General features: G+C 37.4%; 1 protein-coding gene across 5 annotated transcripts in view; it reads right to left on the reverse strand.

Annotated features, from left to right (window-relative positions):
• Positions 1-18,602, reverse strand: part of ncam1a (neural cell adhesion molecule 1a) — a 263,949-nt gene that overhangs the window by 22,816 nt on the left and 222,531 nt on the right. For 4 of the 5 annotated variants that reach the window (XM_087847469.1, XM_087847467.1, XM_087847468.1 and 1 more), the window contains 3 exons: positions 14,983-15,108; positions 3,538-3,662; positions 2,646-2,826 (listed from right to left, as the gene is read on the reverse strand). In XM_087847469.1, coding sequence (XP_087703595.1) covers positions 2,646-2,826; positions 3,538-3,662; positions 14,983-15,108 — 432 coding nt within the window. Of the gene's footprint in view, positions 1-2,645; positions 2,827-3,537; positions 3,663-7,655; positions 7,659-10,617; positions 10,666-13,377; positions 13,393-14,982; positions 15,109-18,602 lie in introns of all 5 variants that reach the window. The other variant, XM_087847470.1, reaches the window with a different exon arrangement.

Genomic DNA, 18,602 nt, shown 5'->3' on the forward strand with positions numbered 1-18,602 from the left:
TGATAGCTCTCTAAAGAACAAACACTCACTGGCCACTTTGTTAGGTATACCTGTTCAAATGCTTGTTGGTGCAAATATCAAACAGACAAAGTTAAGACAATCTGCTAAAGTTCAACCCAAGCGTCAGAATGTTGAAGCAAAGGTGATTTAAGTGACTTTGAATGTGAGAAGATTGTTGGTGCCAGACAGGCTGGTCAGACTGTTCCAAAAAAACTGCTGATCTGCTGGGAGTTTTCCCAGACAACCATCTCCAGGGTTTATAGAAAACAGTTTTAAAAAGAGAAAATCCAGTGAGCGGCAGTTCTCTGGGTGAAAATGCCTTATTGATGCCAGAGGTCAGAGGGGAATGGCTACGCTCCTTCGAGCTGATACAGTAGCAGCAGTATAACCTCTCGTTACAAGCAAGTTATTCAGAAAAACAACAGATTCCCCTACAACAGTAGAAGACTGCACTGGGTGCCAACTCCTGTCAGTTAAACAGGAGGTTGAGGTTATAATTTGCGAGGTCGTTTTTTAAAATTGGAAAAACGTTGCCTGGTCTGTGAGTTTTGATTGTGAGATTTGGATGGTAGGGTAACAATTTGGTCTAAACAACATAAAAACATGGATTCGTCCTTCCTTGTATCAAAAGCTGCTGATGGTGGGGGGATGTATTCTGAGTAAAGCCTTTAGTACCAACTGAGGATCATTCAAACACTACAGTGTACCTGAATATTGTTGCTCACTGTGTCTATCCCTTTATGAGCACAGTGCACTCACCTTATCATGGCTGCTTCCAGCAGGATGCCAATGCCACAAAACTCAAATCATGTCTATATTTATCATGTCAATATGTACAAAATCTCTTAGGAAAGTTTACATAACTATATGTGCCACAAAGAATTAAGATGCTCTTAGAGACAAAACAGGGTTCATCTCAGCACTTTCAAAGTGAGCCTAACAAAGTAGCTGATGAGTGTAATTGTCTGCTTTGACTGGTGGGAAATGATTACAGCATTGTCCTACTACTTGATGGCTTAATTTTGTGTATTATTTTATAAAAATGTTCTGTCAGTACTTTTAAATCTATAGCAAGGCACAGATTTTAGTTTGTGTTTATGACTCGTGGGCTGTTTTCGGGCACATTCGTTTAAAGATTGGGCCATTTTATAAGTAATTTCGATTTTTCGGGTGAAATCTTTTTCACAGCGTGCACTTGACAGTTAAAGGAAAATACGACAATGGCAATCAACGCTTCCTTTCATAAAGAAGAAAAGGGCAGGCGAACAGTGAAAGGGAGGGTGACAATGGAAGAAAAACAGGATGAAACAAAAAAAAGAAACACAGACAGAGTGTAAGAATTTTAAACTGTTAGCTAATTCAAGTGGGGAGGCAGCCCAAGTTAAAAAGTGCACTCTACACACAACACAGCAACAGAGCAAAGGCCGACCGTGACCACCTGTGTATTTGGGAATAAATGGACAAAACTCTGTTTTCTCTGGGTCTGACTGAAGTCTGTTCTCACATCATTGGACATAAAGATCGAGGAGTTGAAGTTACCTCATAACATGTAATGAGACTTGGAAGAGCCGGATATCCAAGGAGAAATGCAGTGAGGATGCCTCTGCATGTCATATGGACTCATTAGCTACTTTTGATCTTGTGCTGCCTGGGCTTCAACATTTTTTGAAGCGAGTGCAGTGTTTTAAAAAGGTGCTCTGTGCATAGAAATTCATTCCTCCACGAAGAGAGGATTTATTGGCGATGACATTATTGAAGAAAACAAAAGTGTGGCACTGACAGAGAACTAGAAACAAAGAGCGTAGGCTGGGGGTAAAATGAAAATAGATTTCAAATGACCCAGCTTCCAGTCACTTGTGTATTTCTACTGACATCGAACTTTTGGTGCACACATGCCATGTTCAGTCTTTGGTTTATCATTTAAAAACCCATTTTGGCCTACAAGGACAAAGCCTGTGCTTATTAACTATTGTAGAACCATGTTAGATTAGTTGCACTGGACATTTTAAGGTCATCTACTACAGTAAACTTTGTGGGCAAGTTAGTTTAGTTCCTTAAATGTAAATCTCATTTAAAAAAATCCCCAACTCCCCAAAAGTAGCTCTTCAAAATACACCATTAGAGCAAGTCTTTGTGTAATATTATATAATACCTGGATTATAAACCTTACAGTTACAGTACTGTGCAAACGTTTAGCACCAGGTTCACTTTTTCTTTAAAATTTCCCCCCAAAATGAGAAATGGGTGATTTACTGAAACATATGCAAATATTTTCACAATAGAAAATAACACATTTCCAATGGGAATGCAAATTAGAGTTTGTGCTCATTTCAAACACTCTGTATAGGCCACACCACTACGTGTCCCTCGGCTTATAATAGAGTCTTTGCTTTACGCATCAATAGGGTTTGCATCGTGCATCTCCTTTTGGTTACCAGATATGAAAACAGTAAAAACAATACACCTCTGCCATGCGACAGACAGAGATAGATTATTCATGACCGACCCTGCAGCCAGCAAGCTTTGAATAAGCACCTAGCGAAAGTCAAAGATCCAAATAATAGATTTTCTGGTCACGGTAGAAGCCTATGTGCACTGTGGCTGGTGTGTGTGGATGCTCGGGGTAGGTATGATGGGAATAGTACCTGGGACAGTTGTGGGCTCTGTATCTGTTTTGAAGGTGAGGATGCCGGGCTTAGATTTGCCCTGCTCGTTCTCTGCCACCACGTGAACCTCATACTCCGTGTTCCATTCCAGGCTGTTCAGGACGATATAGGTACTGTCACTGGGAAGGCGGAGCTCTGGTTTCCAGTCAGATACACGCTTCTGAGAAATGGATTTAGAAAGAAACAATTCAACACTCTCAAAGGAAAAGCTAATTTTAGATCATCTACGAATGTCTCGATTTCTCAAACTGTTCTTGAGATGACATAAAAGCAGTACATGTTCTTTCTCAACATGTTTTTTTAGTTCCAAAGAGATTAACCTGGTCTGAAACTGTTAATAATGAGGGAAAAAACAAGAAAATAATTAAATGTATAAAGTACTCACCAATTATTATACACAAATTGTACACAAGTAGATCTTATGAGAATAAATGAAAGTGGTGTTTAAGCATTTATCTTTTCCATCAGGTTAGTAATGAATCTTTTTGAATACATAGTTATAATTCAGTGGACAAGTGCTGCATGAGAACATAACTTCATATTACCGCCACTGCAGGAAAACTAGTCTGCTGTAAGGGTTGGTTGGTCTAATTACAGTCACCCTTTCTTCCTAGTGACAACTGTTAATTCCAAAGAGGTAGAAGATACAAATTGAAAGGGGGAAATGACTTGGATGATGATGATTAAAATGCTTTGGAGTCATTAGCAGGCACATATTTTGACAGATTCCAGTAGATTTACCACTGCTCAAAGCCGTAGCCAGATTTGACTACTTTATTGTAACTGTTATTATTTTTTTTATGTTGTTTTTGTTTTTATATCAAATGCTTGAAGCATACAAAAAGTTAACCCCATTGCCAGAAATACTCACAGCCTTGTATCGGATCAGGTAATGTTTAATCTTGGAACCACCGTTATCTTGCGTGATCCAGTTGATCTTAAGAGAATTGCCCGGGATGTGCACCTTGGCCTGCAGTTTGGGAGCACTGGGTTCCCCTAAACAGGAAACCAAGGAATGATGATTAGATGACAAACAGTGGTTACTGCATCAACACATGTTTACCTTTAAACACCAACTACCTACATTAATTAACATGTCTGAAATTTTTTATCTTAAAAGAAAAGAAAACTGCGCTACGATAGACACATTTTTTTCACCAGTGTCTACCAGGAGCAGGTCAATAACATTAATACTTTTCAAGCCTTCACCTCAAATAATAACTTGGTTAGTAAGTTTTAGTTAATGTTAATTTCTCAACAACCAAAATCTTTCATTAACTTTCCTTGAACTATTTGTTTAACCCAAGCCATTCGTTTTTGTCCCTAAACTTAAACTTTAACCACAGCAGTGCCAGATCAGGGGCACACAATGAAGGTGTATGTGATGGTGTGTTGTAACAATTTTGGAACACCCATCAAAAGATTTCCAAAATAGTACATCTACGTGTTAAGTTTGGAGGGCCCACTAAAAGAAATATAACCTCCATGAGAAGAGTATCTGATAATTAAAGACAGACTTTAGGTGGAATATTACTTCCAGGACGACTAGAAGCAACAGAGGTCAACGTGGCTGCCTCAGAACCACAGGCGGAGGTGTTGTTCTCCTTGAGGCCCTCATTATCTGCTCTGTCCTCCTGAGTAATGACTGCTGGGTCGCTGGATAATGAGCCTGTAGGCCTTGATTGGACATGTTCCTCTATTACTTTTAATAACATTTACATAGTCTTGTGGGAAAGGAGGTCAATGTGTTTTTTGCGTGTGTGTGTGTGCGCTGTAGCTCTTCGTGGCACTGTTAAGGCTATAGGGGTGGAGACTAACAACCCAAACTCATCAATTATGTGCATATTGGTTACACACAGTTAGCCTTGTTAATATGTTATTAAATCCCCTACCTTGTGATGCTATAATCTTTGCCCTGTGCTAACAATCTTAAAAGTAACAGCCACACCAGCAGGTAACAGAAAGGCTGAGTGGTGCTGCAATTTCTACATGCATGCTACTGATAGAAATTCAATAAGGAGGTAAACCAAAAAATATCTCTCTGTCTATATATATATATATATATATATATATATATATATATATATATATATATATATATATATATACACACACACACACACTTATCCATTTTGTGATAGTCACAAGAAAAAGTCACGTATTCGGTATTTAACATTTCAAACATCAGTGTTAGTGGTTGTAGTTAATTAAATGAATATGCATGAAGGCACTTTTTCTTGAAGTAATCAAATAAGCACACTTTCTAAAAAACTGCATCCCACCAGGCAGAAGTGAGCATGACACAGGCTGAAAGTGAATCAGACAGTATTAGTTACAGCAGTAGTAACTCTGTGACAGGCAGACATTGATACATTCAGCATCATTCTGGGTTAGGTGAATATTTCTGAAGGCTAAAACAGAGAAAGTGGAAGATTAGAATGAAAAAAACTACACATGCAAAGCTTGGAATTTGGCCCACTGCTGTAAATTCAGAAGGGTATCGTGTGAAACACCACCCATGGCCTCGCTCTAACATGCATGTGGATGGCGTGGTTCCACATGCAGCCCAAGCTAATCACAACGACAGTATACAACAAAGTTATTAAAAACATTCTGTAGAATAAAGAAATTCGTTTAAGTTTTACGAGTTCATAGATCACTGAAAATCATCTCATAAGTGCTGTATGTGAGCGATTATTAACAGTATGAATTATACAAAAGAAAGGTGAATTTTGAAAATAGTAAATGTCTCAAAGTTGGAGTCTTTGTTCAGGTCAAATGAAAAAAAAAAGATATATGTTTTTAACATTGCCCAATCGTCTCAATGACTTGCCAATACTAAAAAGATGTACCCAATGTTAGCACTTCTGCATATGCAAACTACTAGAAAGACATGACATCAAAGATACAGAGACATGCAGGTAGGACAGACATTTTCTTTAAGAACAGCTGAACAACAAGAAAGAGGATGCAACAAGAAAAAGGAAATAAACTTGCATGCTGCAGTAATGCAAAGGATTGTTGTGAGTCCAACCGGTAAAACAGTGTGAGCTATGTAGCTCTCCAGGGGAAGAATATGAAACATTAGCCTTGTGGGTGACTATATTTAACAATGCATGCAATGCAAATTGTGGTTAGTGGCACTTTGTGGGGCTGCTCTTATGATGTTTAAAAAGAATTCATAATGAAATGGTTTGTTACAAAACCGGAAAAGTGGGGTTTAAAAAATGCTTTGCAATGCTATCTGTGAAGGCATTTGGCCATATTAAAGGAAAATCATGTTAACAATAACACATTTTACATGAAACATAATATGACACAATTATGTGTGACTTTGTTAAAGATTTTTCTAATTAGTCATAACTATAGTCATAACTTCTATGTTAACCAGAGTGAGAACTCAAAAATTATGTTTAAAAAGAAAGATGAAATTGAGCATATGCATTCAGTAGCACTTTGCTCTGCAGCACATCCAATAGTGCCTAGGCGTCAGGCATAGCTGGAAAACGTGCACGATGGCTTTGCAAAGTTTAAAAATTGCACTAATATCTTGAATCTGTTGCTAAAATCCACTGGTATTACTGATGCAGTTGTACCAGGATTACTACACAGGAGCGAAGATGTCTGCAAAGTTTAAAAATGTGAGCACATCTGCAGCTTGCTGTTTGAATGGAATAAGTAAAACGCTATTATAGTTTTATTTCCAGAATACTGGGTGTGGAATGATTTTGCGCCTGTAATGGCCCACTGTTATCTACAAATTTGAACATGCATTGTTGAAAACGCACTGACTTTTTTCAAAAGACATTTCAAGCTGTGACTGTTTTGTAAATGTGTAAATGTTTCACATTCAGAATGTAGTTATTTACACTTACAGAAAGAGAAAATATCAAAATCCTGTCATTATTTATTATGCAGTGGTCTACTTATTGATCCAAGTTAAGGATATAGGCTGTTTAAGTGGGTTTAACAGATCTGAACCTGATCTTATGCATCAATTTAACGTGTGTATAAAATCTTTTGTCTATTTTCTCTGTTTTATTGTGCTTTAAGATGACTGTTGTGCTGTGATTTGGCACTACAGAGAAAAAAACTGAATTTTCTACATGTTAATTCTTCAAACTTACATCACTCTTGCATTGCTGGCTCTATGAAGATTAGTGTTGTTTGTGGTGTTAATTTGAGCTTAGTTGAAGCTCAGCTTCAGCTATACATATACATACATATATACATATACGTATATATATGTATATACATACATACATATATATACATACATATACATATACATATATATATATGTATATACATACATACATATATACATATATATATATATGTATATGTATATACATATATATATGTATATACATATACATATATATATATGTATATACATACATACATATATACATACATATATGTATATATGTATGTATGTATATACATATATATATGTATATGTATATGCATACATACATATATATACATACATATATATACATATACATATATATACATACATATACACATATATATACACACATATATATATGTATATACATATATATATATGTATATACATACATACATATACATATATATACATACATATACATACATATATACATATATACATATGTATGTGTATATATATGTATATATACACACACACATATTCTACAAAGTTCTGTACACAGACACCCACACACAAATAATCAAGGCACCAAGAGTAAATTTGGTGTTACTCTATAAATGCAAGGGAAAATAATCATTGTGGTTATTATTATTAGTAATCGCTTTGATTATGAAAGTCATGGTTAGTGAATGTTTGTTACTTAATTACATAATGGCTCGTAGATGAAACAAATGGCTAAATGAATAAAACTGAAAATGTTTTAATGCCTCTTCTATGAGCCTAATTTAACAAAGGCCTTGCGCATGATTATTGCTGATGTAATGGTCTCGAACTAAACAAAGGAAATTTACCTTCTGTTGGTCAGCGAAGACGACATCATCAGCACCATGCAAGAGCCACATGACAAAGTCACATGATGCCACGGACATGAATGGTTGAAAGGATAACATAGAAGAAGAAAAAGAGGGAAAGTGTGGGGGTAGCAGGGACAGGTGGGGGGCATATGGGAAACATACAAAACATTTTGAAATGATGAAAACATGTCAAAATAATAATAAAAAAACAAAACAAAAACAAGAATGTTAAAGACATAATGACAAAACAGAACAACAAAAACAAATCGTAAATTGATAAACAGAAGTTTTTGAACACATAAAAAATATGTTATTGAATATATGAGGTACTGGATATTTAGTTATGGCTGTTAACAACACTGAGGATATCAGTAAATAACCAAACAAATAAACTAATAAAGATATTGAAGACTCAGCCAAAACTATACACCCAGAATTGCCTCATACATCCAGTTGACAGCTTTTCCTCTGGCATTTTTCTTTCCTCTGTTATTTATTTTGGTAACAATTTGGCCAGATCTGGATTTTAACTTGTACCCATTCTAGTAGGGCTGATTGTCTTTGAAAATAAATGACATGTCGAACAGAAAATCAATTTTAAAATCAATTCAAATAAATTTTAGTTGTTGTTGTGTCTTTCCGGTAACAATAGAGCTTAAATGAAAACAGAGGAAACTCTGCAGCTTTGGGAATAAAACCATGCCAACTAAGTATGATACACAACACGGCAGACAACAATAGGAACACATGAAAAATCTGAAGAAATAAGTTCTACGACAGCTAAAAAAGCATATGTGGCATTTGTTCTGAGGAATGCATTTGTAAAAGCACTGAGCAGATACACTGCCATCAGCTGCATCCTATTTCAAGCTAATGAATAGCCACAACTGCATTAGACAAATGTTATTAAAATGGTGTGTCAAAAAGGAAAGACTCGTTAAGAACAATACTGAGACATACAGATCTCACACAGCAGACACATCATACATCAGGAGCTTAAAAGGAGCGACTACACTTACAGCAATTACTCCAGTGACCAAACACACATGTTATGCTTCTTTACACACTGCACACTGTTAACCAAAATGACGTTTTAAGGTCTGTGAAAACCACAAATGACAGCAATAAGCAGTCAGACAGGTTAGTCACTTAGCAGTGCTATTGGTTAAAATTTTACTGCACACAATAACGTTAAAAACCTCAACCCGGGTCTGCTTGGGCTTTGTTGATCAGTGTCAGTGATCTCTCTTTTTCTTGTTTTTCAGAAAACTGACTAAGTATTCACAAAAAGTATTTGTGGAAGAGCAAGTTATTTTTGGTCCATTCCCTTAAAAATTCATTAGAAAGTCCTGGCCTCTGCTTCCTACTTAGTCACAGCTTTCAGTCCCAGTCAGATAAAGAACAATTGGCAGTGGCTATCCATGCTCTGGCGTAGCCAGTCAATACATGAAGGATGATTTTGAGAGGCTGTTAACACGCTGCTGTCGGGCTTTTCAGACAGAAATGGAGTGAATGCACACTAAGGGGAGGATTCAACTCATGAGCGATCTGGGAGAAAACAAGTTGTGATTAAATTGAGTGGATGAAACAACTGAAAGATTCACAGAGAAGACAGATATCCCTCTGTCATTTTAAAGAATGGCTCCTCATGGTTCGTTCAGCTGTGAATGTAACAACACTGCAGGACCAACCAAACTGTACTTTAACAACTGTCAGATCAGCTTAACTATATGCTGTGTCTCACCTAAACAGATAACAGGGTAAGAACCAGAAATAGCTTTCAATATCTAGTGACAAATTTTAATAAGGTCTATAATGCTGTATATTGAGGAAAGACTGAGGAAATAGGAATTGCAACAATGCCTCTTGGAATGGCTACTTTCCATGAAGTGTTGCATTTAGGATATACTAGGGAATAGCAAAATATATATATATTTACTGCACCCTAAAAGCTGTGCTTGTTCAATTGCAACTCCTCATTATAAGATAAAAATACATTATCTTAGTGTAAATTACAAGACAGGAGTTATATAATGAGGGACAGTCCATGTGACTTTAATAGCACCTCAGTATGTAAGATCTTAATAGTAAATTGTTTGATAATTTTTTGGGCGGGTGCCTTCCCTTTTTTTGCACTCTTCTGATTTTTTTTTTTTTTTTTTACAAATAAACAGAAACATCTGAAAATTAGCTTTCATTTGTCATTAGCAGCCATGCCCGTTAGCGTGAACAAATGGCACATTGAACATACGCTGATTTGATGTTTAGCTTTGTTTTTAGGAGAAAAAATGGTGCAAAATATATGTTCACTGAATCTACTTTAAGATCAACTAAATATGTAAGTACACTAGAATTTGCTTAAATTACGAATGTTTTTACTCAGTAAAAGTATGGACATTGCAGTATTCTGTTATGACACAAACAGAGTATAAGGTGTTAGCATGGACCCTACTACCTTAATGTTTATAGCAAATAATAGCATAAACAACTTGTTTGATGTAGTGTTATGAGTTTTCTATAAACCACCTAACTTTATGCTAAGGTGTTAGCATGATACCTCTACAAATAGCAATTAAACTACAGTAAGTATCCTCTATCTACTGAGCTGCTTGCTTTGACAGGTGTAAAGCAGGCCTGGTAAAACAAACTCAATATATATTCCAACTGCACAGCACTCTCAAGAATCTAATTTTGAACATTAATGAACAGGCAAGTTGTGTTAATTCTGCAAACACAACACTATGTCAGATGGTTAACCTTTAAGTGTTAGTAAAAATCTAAATTTTTAAGTATTTGAGACAATTAGCAAAGCTATTCGATTTCTTTGTCAATTTTCACTCTGTAGAGGGATTCTGAGCCCTAATGACCCACAACAAATATAAATGAAAACTAGATGCAATGCCAAGCAGGTAAGAGAGGTAAAGAGACACAGCGCACACTGCTGGACTGGCATACTCACTACGGGCCATACTGGTGGCAGCAATAGGGGGTGGTATCTCTGATGAAACTGAAAGATGGTGAAAACAAAATGAGAGGCGCTGGAGTCCTCAACAGAAAAAAACCCTCAAGGATGGGACTGGTTTTTTTTTTTTGTCTCTTGGTCATAAAGAATTTGCCTGGATCACTGACAAATCTTATATTTCTGCATCTACACTAACTAGTGGGTTTTGACATATTAATGTGTTAAGTATGGACATGAAATGATATGAATAAATGCAATTTTATATTTCCATTTGATATTTTCATACTGATTATATACTGGTTCTCTCAGGGTGCATTGTGCCACTTATAAGAACACAAAAATTACTGTGTAATTTTGGCCCAACCAGCAGCATTTACATGCTCACTAAGCTCATATCTTTGCTCTTTAACAGCAATGGAAATGTGAGCGCTTGCTAAGACATCATTTCTTCTTGCTGAGAACCACTGACAGCTATTCATCTACGAGTTTAAAAAGCTCATAGTTATTCAAGTGTTAGATATTGTAAACTAGTGGGCTGCAAATACACTAAGAATCATAACATTTAGGCAGTTTACAGAAATAGGTTTGTTCATGTCCTCCCACTGATCCAACTGAAGCCAAATGGTTCACAACTGTGGTTCCCTAGGTTCCTCCCACATTACATGCATACATGCATTTTAGATATTTGCAAACAGATTTGGAATTTGCTTGCCTGAAATACTGGGCTCAGGTCTTGACAGCCCCCTCAAGACCGTGGCTGCTTATAGCGTCTCGATATTTAGAATGCATAAAAGGCTGAAATGAACAACTTATAAGTTGGCAGAAATTATGCTCATTTATCTTTTGAAAGCTCAGGCCTGTAGCATTAAATTAAGTTCTTATGAAAATAAAATTATGGCCAGATTTACCAAAATTTTGCAGCGCTTGTAAGACTTTTGAGGATCCAAAGCTGCATTCTTGTTTGTACAGTAGTGACTGTAACATGTCATATTGATTTCTTACTATACCTACAGCAACTGCCTTTTGTTTTGTTTACAGCAACAACATACAATTACTCGCTTAACAAAATTATAAGCACAACAATCAGACACACACACTCACCCAAACACTTAGGCGCTACAGCACTATTACACTCTGTACACCAAGTTAATTAAATTCTTCTCTTTAACTTTCTTTTAAAAAGACGCAACTTATTTGTCCCTAAAAGTATTATACGGCAGAAAACATACACACAATGTAAACAGCTGCACATTTCCCAGTCATGCTTCTGGAATTGAAGCTTTATATTGACAGTGGTACTATGAAGTCAGTGCGCTGTGTTGAAGAAAATGTAATCAGAAAATATTTCTTCTGATTATCTAATTTAGAATCACGATTAGCTGGGTACGTTGGGGCGAGAGGCAGGGTACACCCTGGACAGGTCGCCTATCTATCGCAGGGCGAACACAGAGAGACCGACAACCATTCACACAATCACATTCACAACTACGGCCAACTTAGAATGTCCTTAGACCGTGGGAGGAAGCCAAAATACTCAAGAACCCAAACGGTGAACAAGCAAACTCCACACAAAAAAGTCCCAGCAGACTGGTGGATTCAAACCCTGGACCTTCTTAATATGAGGCACTGGTGGTTAGCACTATTGCCTCAGGACAAAAAGGTCCTAGGTTCAAATCCGATTTACATTTCAACACTATTGTGTTGAAATGGAAATGGCAAGCATGTCGAGCTGTTTTCACTACTTTTTAGTTCTGGCTGGAAACATTTCTGCTGAAGTTTACTTGCACTGCAGTGTTTCAGTATTTGGTTGTATTTTTTCCACTTTTCAACATTCTTCTAAAGGTTGTAGATAAAGTGAACTGGTGAAATGTTTTTCTGTGTGTGTATGTGTGTATTTTTCTATTAAGGAAGATACAATGCATTGAGCTTCTGGGTCTCTGTATTTTACGAGATATTAAAACCTCTTCCTGTGTAACAGTAAGCACAGTCTTTTCTCAAAGAAAGCTACACCTTCCTCCTCCAGTAACCTACTGCAAACTAGTAGTTTTTTTTATTTTCTTACTTTCCAGATATTAATCTCTGTGTCTGAAAACGTCTAATATCAAAAGAATGGGAACCCAAAAGATCTGGGGCAGATGAAGACTGGAATATACGTAAAATATATTCAAGGACACCTGGTTTTTAAAATAATTACCAGAAATTATTCCATACATCGTCGGATAATGCAACTATATATAGTCTTTAATTTAGGCGAAGTCATAGTCTGAAGAGAGTATATTCCTTATATAACATTCACTGACTGAACTACTGCAATGCAGAAGTACATAATGTTTTTTTAAAGAAAAAAAACACAACTTTAAGGCGTCACGAGATTAAAAAAACACTAAAAAAACAGTAATTACAAGCAGGACTGTTGCAGAAAACAACCTGCTCTTTAAGACCATCACACATATATCTCTAAAATGATCCTGACACTGCATAAAAGTAATCCATTTGCCATATTAGGAAAAAAAAGAAGAAAAAACTAATGCTGATTGGTTGGGGGGGGAAAAAGAAAATTCATAGTTCTGGGGCACTGGATGATGATTCAGTGGAACACTGTGTGATCAGCTCTTACATCCAGTTGGCTGTAGCATCATTTAGTAACCACTCAAGATTTTTTTTAACACAGAACAGTGAGGGTAAAATACAACAGGAGGATGGAGACAAAATGCAGACGAATATAAAGCGGCCAAGACATGGAGGACAGAAACTTACTTGTGACAGAATACCCTGAGAAGTCCAATGGAATAGAGAACAGATGAAAAACCAGATGAGAAAACAATAAAACAAAGAGAAGAAAGAAACACAATGAAATGAGAAATATGATCAATGAAAGAGGCTAGCTGCCCTGTCAAATTGTTAACCCACTGTCTGTTGTGCCTTACTGAGTATTCTGTTCACAGAAAGTCCTGCTTCTCTCTGTTTTACAGTTGATAATACTGGTACTGTATCAGCAACTACAGTAGAAAATACTGTTAATGACTTCAAGGTGTCGATCAAGGTAAGGAATCTGGGTTTGCGGCTGATAATCCCCCCCCCACTCTGATGCAATATAACAAACTGATTACAGCGTCTAATATGATTCCTCCATCAAATTTTAGTCAATTTTTGTAACGTCTGAGCTGTTAAAAGTTAAAAGGGTTTCCAAAATAAGCATAATGAACACATGGAAGAGATTTCTTTTTTTTTTTACTGCAAGCAAAATAAAAGGATGGTGAGGAGCTATTTCTAAAGGGGGGAGGATGAAGAAGCACACAAATGGAAGTGTGACATGAAGGCAGGCACAAAATAAGACAAAGATTTATTCCTGACCTTGGTTTGAAGTGCTGACTGATAAAAAGCTCCGATCCCTCTCCCGTGAATTTACATCCTTATTATTTTTTACTATGTTACAATGTGCAATCACTTGTTATCATGTTAAACTGCAGTTACTGGATCATTTTGCTATATGATTTGGATTTGAAAGACATTCAAAATGCAGAATGTGCGCGTATTTACACTACTATCTGGCCCAATTTATACTTCAGTGAGAAGCATGTGACAAAAATAAACTCAAAGTCACATTTCATGTCAGGCCGACACATCCTGGTGATGACAAGTGTCACATACCTGCTCTTTGATGTAAAGTTTGCCCCATATGTCTAACTAACTAAGCTGTGATATATAGGAAGCACCTAGGGCAATGACAAATATGTCCAGAATATCCACAAAACCCGCTTTAACGCCGTTAAATAGAAAATGTTCTTGACCTTCTAAAATATCCAGTAATTCATCATGCTCCGCCATCACTATCAGAAAATATAAACAATTCTCAGCAGGACTCGACGTGTGGCTGCTACATTAAAAATGCATGCTGTCACTGAACTATAAATACAGAGACAACTCTCCTTCGCACTGAAGTATAAATCAGCTTTAAGAATGCGCACGTACTTTGCAGAAAGCTTTCAGTAAATCACCTGAGCTGTGGGCTATGAAGACGAGGGTTCATTCAGACTTACACGCTGCAAACATTCACCAAAAAAAGAGGTACATAAAAGTGCTGGGTGATGAAGGAGAGGTAGGTTACACGTTGCATCGTTAACCCTATTAACAAAGTCGGATCATGGAGTGACGGCGTCGTCGTGAGTTATTGTTTCTTCTGGCCTGGATGGAAAAGGATTGCGCTGGGGGCTTGGCATGAGAATAGAGGAACGTAAGGGTGAAAGCATCTGGGCACAGCTAGACACGGGGAGGCAGCGGAGTGAGCTACGGCATTAGGTTCAAAGCATTTGGGTCAGAGGAGCACTTAGAGCAGGAGCAAGAAGCGAGGGGAGTACTTACGGACTGGTTCAGTCTTGAAAGTGCTGGCCTGGCTGCTCTCGCCTTCACCTTTCCCATTGATGGCGGACATCCTGACCTCATATGTAGTTTCTGGTTTCAAATTAGTGATGGTGATCCCGGTCATGTCTGTTGGAGGTAAGGTGGTGTTATTCCATGAAGGTGCACAGTGACCCAAGGAATTCAGAACTGAGACTCTGGGAACATTTCATATGTGACCCAATCATGTTGGCTTTTACCAATTTATGTGAGGTTGGTAAACCATCAGTGTGGCTGCCTGCGTGCTACTTACCTTCTCATAGGCCGCAGTAGAGTAATGCGCTAGTCCACCCGTTCAAGATTGCTCTCATTTTTTTGGATTTTGCTTTTTACACTCACACTTTGCTCTGCTTCCCAAAGTAGAGATCTCTGTCTCCTCCTTTCGCTTAAGCTCACCACAATATAATAAAAATGGGGTATTTCTCCTATAAGTTGCTCAGAATGATTCAGCGGGATGCCTGCTGTGGCCTGGTCCAGCGGTCCCCAACCTTTTTTGCGCCACGGACAATATTTTCACGGACCGGCCTTTAAGGTGTCGCGGATAAATACAACAAAATAAAACTAGTACCGGTACCGAAAAAAGAAGATTTATTCATAACACACGTGAAAAGACCCAGGAAAACCAAGTTAACGATAAACGCGATAACAAAATAACGCTGAAAACCGATAAAAACCCTGAAAACTATACATTTCACACCTGAGCTTCAACTCTCGCGGCCCGGTACCAAACGACTCACGGACCGAGGCCCGGGGGTTGGGGAGCGCTGGCCTGGTCCATATTAGGAGAAGACTATTTCCTACATGAAATCTTGGAACTACAAAAAACCGAGGCAGCAATTCCATGCTGAAAGCTTTTTGTTGACACTTGATGCCAGGACCCCACAGGTGAACTACAATTTTAATGAGTTTATAACAATGACTCAGTTGCATACAAACAGCAACCACAATGACCAATAGAGGGGTTATTAATTTTAATTGTATATGTGAAAAACAAGTCCCAAGAAGGGCATAAATTGTAATTGCAGAGGGGCTCTGTGATTTTATATTTCAGGTTCTATTGTTGGGGGGGGGGATCAAAGATCTATTGTTATACAAGAGGTCTCAGGTGTATTTTTTTTTTTTTAAAAGGCCATTGCAGTGATCTTTAAATGCCATTTTTGTAGGTAAATTCCACTGATATAACCAATAATCTCCCAACAACAATCTATTTTCAAGTGTAATACATCTTATAAAATTATTACTTTCTAAAACTCAGTTTTAATTTTTTTACGTTTAAAATTTGCTTTTGACAATCACGTTGTTCCTTCCAAGGAACAGTTGAGATTTCAGTCACGATACACATTCACGGTCTTGACATTTGTTATAAAACTGAGTTGGCCGATCTCTCAGTGTGCTATACAAAGAATAGTAATTTCATGGATGAGAACAAATTTAGGCTGCGAAAACCAACTGAGAAACATGTCTCCATTACTGTGACCATTTATGTCTCAAATTTATGTATCAGTGAGACGGACTTGCAGAAAGAGCTGAGCATAAGGCTGCTCGGGGAAACTGCATGAATACAGCTTTCAAGCATTAGAGCAGATGAATTGAGAACTGGGCTTTTAGCAGCAGCATAAAACTGACGTCTTTGCTGAGTCCATTAATGGTCAGATTAAAATTTTACAGCCAGCCCAAAGTAATATACCTGTGGGGGAAAGGGGGGGGTGCATGTTGGTTGCCTCTGCTAAAGGTTTTCTCCACAAATAAAACGTTATTAAATTCAGTGTATCTTAATCAGTGTCTTTCGACATTACTGCAGCACTAATATTGTAATTATGTGTACAATGTGAAAAATATACTTTATAAATTTACTGTTATTTCCATAAACAGTAAAGACTAAAATTCAATATTTGGTTAAAAACATATAAAAGGACATCCAGATACTGGGGATCTGAGAAAATGATTATTAGTATTGAGGATTTGTGACTAGATTTAATTATAAAAACGTATAATATCCAGGTACAGATTAATATTAATCATTTTCAGTCAAAAGGTAGGTAAATAATATGCAATATTACTTGATATGCTCACTGATTTTAGAAATATGTTCTAAAATGATGTGTTTTTAATTAATGCTTATTTGAATTCACAGCAACATCAGCCTATCAATAGTGCGAGCTCGTATATATTTTCAATAAATCCCAAACTAAAACCAAAAACAAAATTAGTATTTTCATGTATAGAACTGAATGCTCCGTGGCCCCAAAACCACTGCGCGCCATCAAAAACACATCAGTGAGAAATACCAGTCAAGCACTGAGGTAGATTATGATCCACTCTGCACTGTATACTTTATGCATTATGGGAAAGCAAATGTGAGTATTTTAAATTTACAAAAAAATTACTGCAGACTATATGGATACACAATGAATGAAGCTACATATGATCTGTTAGTACATGCAGAAATATTTACACAGTGCACAGAAGTAAGGCTGTTTTATGTGTGTGCACACAGCAGCATCAGTACCTATATAGCATGGACCCACAGTCATATGGGTGTGGTATCTATATCTGGCAGTACTGCTTTTAAACATGTGATGGCAGCTCTGGGTCACAGTACTGTGACAGACACAAAAGCCTTTTTATTGACACAGTTCAGCCACTTGACAATTCAGTATCCGTAACAATATACTGCCTCCCTTCATGGCATATTGTAGCTTCAGTAGCTAGACCTTTAAAAAAATGATATTACAAGTATCTTAGGAAATATGATGTGTTTTGCAAGGTCCTTTCACAGCATGTGTGTTTCAAAATTGCTCAGATTTATTAGAGACAGAGTGGTTTATCTAGCTGTGTGAAATATTTCTGACAACACTGACTGTTTGCGTGTGGGTCCATGCATTTCGTTTTGTGTACACGCTCGCATGTCAGGCGGCTCATGGGCCTTGAGCTGACAGCACAGCCTGTCAGCCACTGACTGATACATCCCATGTGGCAGACAGGACGAAAACCATCCAGATTTGCAGGAGCCACAAACCCTCAGCGGGACGGGGATATTATCTAGGGCTTGTCAGTGTCGGAGCTGACTGTCATTTAGGCTATACTGTGATCCACATCTCTTCTTGACATCAGCTACTGTCATGTTTGGATTAAATGTTGTCGCAGAACTGTTTTCGGCATGTAGGAACTAGACATAAACGCATAACAGTCGCGGAGCTGAAACGCTGTGCTGCGCTTCTCTTTGCACCGCAAACTTTACAGTGGATTACCCTGGAATTTAATGTTTAAATATTATGATTAACAAGAACATCTCAAGCCTTTTTTACCTAACGGCAGAAATGAATAATTCCATAGATTTGCTGACAAAGATGGACTCTTAGAGTCCTCCCCTTCAGGATGGCTCTTAAAGTATGATGCATCAGTTGGATGCTAAGAATTAAAGTGGCCTAAGTGGTACTAAGGTGTGGATGATGCAGCTGATGCCGACACGGAAAGTGGTAAATAACAACCCTTCCATCCACTGCGCTTCACTGAAAGTATGTTTTTCAGGGCTCTAAGGGGAAATGTACGGAAGAGATGACTACTCAGGAATCATAACAAAC

Source organism: Neolamprologus brichardi, chromosome 10 (assembly GCF_056152115.1).
Source record: "Neolamprologus brichardi isolate AB-2024 chromosome 10, ASM5615211v1, whole genome shotgun sequence".
NCBI classification, from domain to species: Eukaryota; Metazoa; Chordata; class Actinopteri; order Cichliformes; family Cichlidae; genus Neolamprologus; species Neolamprologus brichardi.